This window comes from Aplysia californica, unplaced genomic scaffold, assembly GCF_000002075.1.
Source record: "Aplysia californica isolate F4 #8 unplaced genomic scaffold, AplCal3.0 scaffold00357, whole genome shotgun sequence".
Lineage (NCBI taxonomy): Eukaryota > Metazoa > Mollusca > Gastropoda > Aplysiida > Aplysiidae > Aplysia > Aplysia californica.
Window position 1 is genome coordinate 5,366 of NW_004797627.1, and position 7,801 is coordinate 13,166.

General features: G+C 43.3%; 1 protein-coding gene across 1 annotated transcript in view; it reads right to left on the reverse strand.

The window, feature by feature from the left end:
- The window catches only part of LOC101863358, a gene marked incomplete at both ends in the record, with an annotated part of 70,737 nt that overhangs the window by 3,675 nt on the left and 59,261 nt on the right, over nt 1–7,801 (reverse strand). The window contains 3 exon segments of the mRNA XM_013085214.2: nt 3,459–3,578; nt 4,461–4,583; nt 5,266–5,391. Of these exon segments, the coding sequence (XP_012940668.2) occupies nt 3,459–3,578; nt 4,461–4,583; nt 5,266–5,391 (369 nt within the window).

Here is a 7,801-nt window from a genome sequence, read left to right on the forward strand (position 1 = left end):
TGGATCGAGTTTTCCTGAATCCGCACTGGAGACCGCTCAGCGAGCCCGTCGTTTCCAGAAACCACATGAGTCGCCTGTGAATCATTTTTTCAATTAGTTTGCAGAGACAGCTCGTTAGTGCTATTGGTCTGTAATTGGATGCATGTGTGTGGTCCTTGTTTGGTTTGGGTATTGGAATGACAGTGGCGAGACGCCAAGACTCCCGTCTAAGAGAAAAACCTGGGCCAAAGAGGTGTGTTGGCGAGGGACAGTCCGTGGACTGATCTCACCTCAACCGCCAGGTACCCGGTTTCCCTCCGCACGGGTCACACCTCACGGTCAACGAGGCGCCCACTCTGTGGGATGGGTGACCTCTCGTTTTGCTGCACATGAGGTCAGCGGTGGTAGGAAAGATAGAAGAAGAAAGAAAGAAGGAAGGAGAAGAGGAGGATACACCAAAGTAAGTGTCGCACACGGATCCCAGAGGGTTGGGGTCCGTGTGCGACACTCCGCCTTTAAGGGGGTTGCACCTTCTGCAGACGAAGCAGTGGGTCTATTTATATCCCCCGACCCACTGGGGGTGTGGACAATTAGGGAGAAAGTATCACTTTAAACATATCTAAATGATATCAAACATGATTTTATTAGGCACAGAGTTTTCATTTCAAAGAAAGCACCGTAGAGAAGACAGTAAGATAAATCAGGTGGTCGTCAGAGAGCTTATGACTGAAGAGCTATTTGATGCATGTGGTACTTCTTGTACAAATTACAAGGCTGAGGCCATCGTCATTGAGGCAGCAATCCTCCACCTGACCAACATTTTCATAATACATCCAAACAAAATCAAGAACACTATTATCTTCACAGACGGAAAGTCAGTACTCCAAGCTTTGGAAAACTTGAATTTCGAAAGCACAGCCTGCCTATTTGTGGCTCAAACAATCAACACCTTCCTACAGACCTATGCCGTCGACCTGACACTACAGTGGATACCTGGCCACAGCAACATCCCAGGAAACGACAGAGCAGACACTTTTGCCAAGAAGGGAGCATCACAAACACAACCACACAACCCAGTATCACAACAGACAGCCAAGAACATCATCAAATGCAACACCTGGGAACAATGGCTGAATGGATGGGCAATGGGCAAAACTGGAAGAACTGTATTCACATGACAGCCCCTAACTCTAAAGATGCAATAAATTCCCTAAGTAGAAGAGAACAAGTCACGACCTTTCGCCTACGAACACAACACATACCACTAAATTCCTACTTTAATAGGATCCGCAAGGATACCCCACACGACTGCCCGCCGTGCGACAGCCAGGATGAAACAGTACCACACCACCTCTTTAACTGCCCAGCACTTTGTGACCTGCGTAGCACCTACCTACCTGCCTCCTCAAACATCGGAAATACTCTATACAGCGACAAAGCACAGCTGATTAAAACCTGCAAATTCTTTGCCATATCGACAGATCGGAGGGCTAGAACCCAAATGGCCACTGGATCGGAAAAGTACAAGTAAAAGTCAAGCTTATGACACAGAACTCGCATAGGCCACAAACACACATAATAGTTCCATCATAGACTCATGATGGCTTTCAACACCCAAGGAGAAAGGAAAGTTAAAGGCTTTGCTACATACCAGCATGGTAAAGAGAGAAGAGTTCAGGAAATAATAGCGAGCGACTTGTACTGAACACAAACGCCACAACTCGCCAAAAAAGCGTCTTTCCCTTTCCTAAAGTGGTGAATCTATCTGCCAAAACAGAAGGTTAGTTGGTTTAACTTTCTTACGGCTTCGCTTGTGACTTTCAAGCGCTTTTCTTTTTTAAAATATTTTTTTTACAAACAGAACACTTTATGTCTGCAGCAGTTTCAATGTCAATGTCAGGATTTGGGTGTCTTGGTTCTCTTGCTTCTCTGACTGCTTCTGCTTTATAAATTGCGTTGCCTAACCAGAACACATGATAGACATGCACAAACGTACAAACATTCTCAACCATTACTCTCTGGCAGGGGGGTGGGTCCTTTTGGACCAGTTAAGGATGGGGTTCTTTTTGGACCAGTTGTGTCCGCCGATTTCTTGCTTTAATTTTGGCATCAATTTTTTGGTGTAGCATCTTCCGTTCGTCAAATGCACACAGGTTGTGTTTTTTTAATAGATAAAATTTGCGATTCTAAAGTCTTTCTTTGCATTTGTGGCTCCCTGCTCACCGCAAGGAGGTGGAAGCAAGATACGCCAACGTGTACGATTACTCACTTGTGTTAATTTTTTTCTTTTGCTAGTCCGTATTACAAATGCACCAATTTGAAACATCCCTGAAGGCATATATAGTGCGTAAATATGTACCCCCCCCCCCCCTTGCAATTAAAAATGCCTGTCTTAGGACAGTTCAAAGGCAGCTTCTTAATGCGTAAAACAAGCAAAATGAATCATCCTCAAAATGAGGTGTTTTCGGAGGAACTGAACTTTTCATTGATCAACTTGCATTCGATGATGCAAATAACTATAATTGTTCTTGCATCCAATTATTACCTGGCGAAAAAAATTACTTGTTCTACTGGTCCAAAAAGGGATCTGGCATTACGCAAACTGGTCCAAAAGGAATTGACCCGTGGCAGAACAGACCACTCACACTTAGGTACCGTATCTCAGGTTGGGAGGGGGGAGAAGGAGGGAGGCGTTATGGGTTAAGTCGGTCAGCACGGAGTTTCTTTAAGATTTCGTCTCAATCAAACCATACCCACATCAGCCAGTAAAACGCTATCTCCTTCCCCGTTCTACATATATGGGTCAAGACATTCCCTTAAATTACGAAACAATAAATTAAAAAAATTACGTTGTCGATTATTGGACTTTTCAAAACACCAAAACGTTATACCTTTAGAAAAAGTCCGTCTAGATCTAAGCCTTAGTCCATTCCTTCACACAAATTATCATTGTCATCATTTGAGCCGAATGGGTCTCAAGGAGTGGGCAAAGCCCCCTGAACTGTACCAGAACCGTAATTCTAAAACCATCTCATCATCTTCTTCAAGCACAATACGTTCTTCAAAACTATGTATGTTTTGAACTTCTTTGAGACAATCGGGACAGAACTGTTATTGTCTGGGCTGCAATGAAACTATAAGACATTTTTAAAGCTGCCCTTGTTCTATCCATATAATAAAAAGCTTCCGACTACGATATAGGTCTTTCCAGAACATAAGACAAGGGGCCATTTCATCTCTCGAGCATGTCGGTGAATGTATAGAAATGAAATTGAGGCAACAACGCATCAATAAGAAGCACATTATACAGTTAAATAGTACCAAGTTGCGAAGAAGATACCTGTCGCCTCGCCACATGATACGTGCGACAAAGTACCATGGTGAGTTTTAAAAATGTCAAAATATCCTTGGGATCATTCAGGCGCCTAATGAAAAATCTTGCCGACTGATCCCATATTCTTAAGCCTGAAGTCACTTACCTTCACAAGTATGGTTGTCTTGGCTCAGCTTTTTACCCCTTGGGCAGTAACAACGGTTTTGGTTGTCAATAAACACACATGTCCCACTGCAGTTGTGACCTGGCGAACATTGCGTCTTTCCTGTTGGTAGATAGATAGATAGATAGATAGATAGATAGACAGATAGACAGACAGACAGACAGACAGACAGACAGACAGACAGACAGACAGACAGACAGATAGATAGATAGATAGATAGATAGATAGATAGATAGATAGATAGGATGCATCAGTCTTTGTAGAAACTGTGTTGAAAAGCAGTTGAAAAAGGCGCTACCTTATATGTAACTTTTATTCAGATTTACATAAAACTATCTATTGGCCATTTTTTCCTCCATTTTGGACATCCCTTGTATTAATAATATTATCATTTGACTTAAATCTATAGACTGCCCTCTTAAAACCAATCATTCAGGATTAGGCTACCAGATGACCGTATTAAATAATTTGAGAGGTGACAGCAAAAGTACATAAATTATGTGTATGTGTGTGTGTGTGTGTGTGTGTGCACGCCGGCTTGTGTGTATGTGTGTGTTTGTGTGCGTGCACGGGCTTGTGTGTATGTGTGTGTTTGTGTGTGTTTGTGTGTGTGTGTGTGTGTGTGTGTGTGTTTGTGTGTGTGTGTGTGTGTGTGTGTGTGTGTGTGTGTGTGTGTGTGTGTGTGAGTGTGTGTGTGTGTGAGTGTGTGTGTGAGTATGTGTGTGTGATATAATATACAGGCGAAATTTTCTGACACAGCACTCCACTTTCGATGAGAATAGTGGCTATGTGTGTATGTGTGCGTGTTTGTGTGTGTTTATTCTGGGAGTATTCGTGTTTCCATGTGTGTGTGTGTATGGGCGTGTATGTGAGTGCAAGAGTGTTCCCGTCTGTACACCAATAACATGTAACAGAAAAGTGCCCATACATTCCTCTCTGAGCCTAACACACGAACCACATACAAGTGATCTCGCAAGTCATCACCTATACAGGAGAAGGCATCAGAGTCCAGTCGAAAGCCAGGCTCACAGGAGCAGCGAAATCCCCCGAGCGTGTTCACACAGTTCTGGTCGCAGCGTCGCACCTTAGAGGAGCATTCGTCAATATCTGAAATCACACAGTGGAATAACACGGTGAAGTGACACAGTGAAATGATACGTAGAAAGGATACTGTGGAAAGACAGCACAGTTAAGTGACACAATGGAATGACATATGGAAAGGATAAAGTGGAATGACACCGTGGGATGTAAGTACAGTAAAGAGACACAGTGGAATGACAGAACAGAGGAATGACAGAACAGAGGAATGACAGCTCAGTGGAATGGCAGAACAGTACCATGACACAGTGGGATGACAGCTCAATGGAATGAAAGCTCAATGGAACGAAAGCTCAGTGGAATGACACATAGGGATGACAGCTCAATAGAGTAACAGCACAGTGGAATGGCAGCTCGGCGGCATGACGTTGAAGGGGAATTTGTGGTGGACAAGTCGGTGGAAATGGGAAGACAAAAGGGGTTCGGTTCCATACAAATGTGGAATAGCCTTCCGTCTCCTTAGAGCCCAGTTAAAAGAATACAGACAAAGAGAAATTGAAGATTCTTTGACTTTATTTCGTAAGCGTTTTACGGCACTTGCAACATAATTAGGTCATATAAGTGTCAAAGATAAGATGTGTTATAAAAGTGCAACAAACACAGAAAAGAAGGCGGAGAGGCGGACAATAGATGTTTAACAGGAAAGAAACAGCCAACCACCAACTGAGATGGCTTTGAGCCTAATACACACCAAGGCACAGACGGAGATTAGAGTTGTAGAGGAATCCCTTGAAGCAGGAGCAGCTATAGTTTCCCTCGACGTTGTTGCACACCTGGTCACAGTCGTTTGTTAGACGGCTGTTACATTCATCAATGTCTGTGGATGGCGAGCACATAACACAGTTGTGAGAAAGTGGAGAATACATTACACAGTTGTGTGTGAGTGGGCATTATACAGTTGCGTGTGAGTGGTCATTATACAGTTGCATGTGAGTTGTCATTGTACTGTTGTGTGTGAGTGGGGATGACATTACAAAGTTGTGTGTGAGTGGGGATGACATTACACATTGCATAGTGGTGTGTGAGTGGACATTATACAGTTGTGAGTGGGGAGGACATTACACAGTTGTAGGTGAATGGACATTATACAGTTGTGTGTGAGTGGACATTATACAGTTGTGTGTGAGTGGACATTATACAGTTGTGTGTGAGTGGACATTATACAGTTGTGTGTGAGTGGACATTATACAGTTGCGTGTGAGTGGACATTATACAGTTGTGTGAGTGGGGAGGACAAACAGTTGTGTGTGAGTGGACATTACACGGTTGTGTGTGAGTGGGGATGGCATTACACAGTTGTGTGTGAGTGGGGATGGCATTACACAGTTGTGTGTGAGTGGGAATGGCATTACACAGTTGTGTGTGAGTGGGGATGGCATTACACAGTTGTGTGAGAGTGGACATTATACAGTTGTGGGCGAGCGGGGAGCACTTTATACAGTTGTGTGTGAGTGGACATTACACAGTTGTGAGTGAGTGGGGAGCACATTACACAGCTGTGAGTGAGTGGGGAGGACATTACAAAGTTGTGTGTGAGCGGGGAGCATCTTACAGTGGTTACATTCGTCAATATATGTAGATGGGGAGCACGTTACACGGTCATATGAGAGTGGAGAGCACTTTACACAGTTGTATGTGAAAGTATTGCTACATTTGTCAGTGTCTATTGGGGTGGGGGCACGTTACACAGCTGTGTGTGAAAGAGTTGCTACATTCTTCATATGTGTGAAAGAGTTATCACATTCATCAATATGTGTGAAAAAGCTGTTACATTCGTCTATGAGTGTGAAAGAGTTACTACATTGATTCGACAATGTCTATGGGGAGCACGTTACATATTTATATAGGAGAGTGTTGCTACGTGCGTTAGTGTGTGGTTGAGACTTGTTTGTGGGTGGGCAACACAAAACAGTTGTGCGCGAGAGGGTTGTTACATTAATGGTCATATAAGTGAGAAAGTTTTACAGTCATAGATGTCTGTGGATAGCACATTACACAGTTATGTGTGTGAGAGAGTCGTTACATTCGTCGATGCACATGGAAATGTATTATACTCTTGTTTTTTTGCGTAATGTATGTGCTTTTAAAGCCAATACATCCTTTAGAAAACTTCGAGAAAGGGTTTGGGACTAAGTTGAAACGCTAAAATGATGTTGTCCTCTCAAACTTTGTGTACAATTCTGAGAGCTAGACAGTGTACCAAAACCATGCCAAGAAACTTATTTCAAGAGCCTGTTTGGCTAGAAATGACTCATCGTCACTGGACCGTGTCGTCAGAATGATTGATTTCAGAACGCCGAAGTGTATTTTTTTCTGAGCTGCCCTCTGGTAAGTAGTTAGCCTAAAGTTTGGGCGCCAAAATGGTCTACAAAGACACCCTGAAAATAATAAAATCTCTGAAGAACTTCAACAATAAACCCTTGACATGGGACAGCCTGGTTTAACAGACAAGGTGGGAGAATAACTATCACAAAGGGCAGTAAATCTTATTATGAGGCTTCCCGAATGAGAAATCCTGACGCCAAAAGAAAAACCTGCAAACAGCGCACATCCACTAAATGTGGCAAACTGTTTTCAGCCAATATTGGTCTCGTTGGCCATAGCAGCCGCCACAAGTCATCTATTTTGCTTTTTAAAAAAAGCAAGACACACAGGGCCCTGAGACAGGAAACGTGGCCAACCCTACTGACACTAGACGAGAAGCTATACGGGCCAACCGATGAACTTAGCAGGACGGCCCAATTTATGACAGATACCAGACTTCAAGTGTGATGCGATCGAGAAAAAGAAGAAGTAGCTAAAAAAAAAAAAGAAAAACCAAATACGTATACTATAATCCCCCGCGCAGATGCACTGGTGGTAGCCAGACATTGACAAACAAACTATGATCAATATGTGCATGGCACGAGTCTGGTAACTCTTGTTGGGTATCGGGATGATATAACAGCACAGTGATTGGCATGTGCTTCACCACACTACAACTTATTTGTTAATGTCTGTCAGGATTCCATAACATGGTCGTTTGTAGTACACGAACAACCACATTCATGTTGTTGTTGTTGTTGTTGTTGTTGTTAGCGATTCAGTAGCATCTGAGCGTTAACTCTTCTGCATGATGCCATTCGGTAATAGCTGCATGTCTGTTCTAATTTGTTAAACCCAAAACCGGGGGTCAACAGAATGCTAAATTTGAAGCGCTCATAGGCGTGTCACTGAGACCCCCCCCC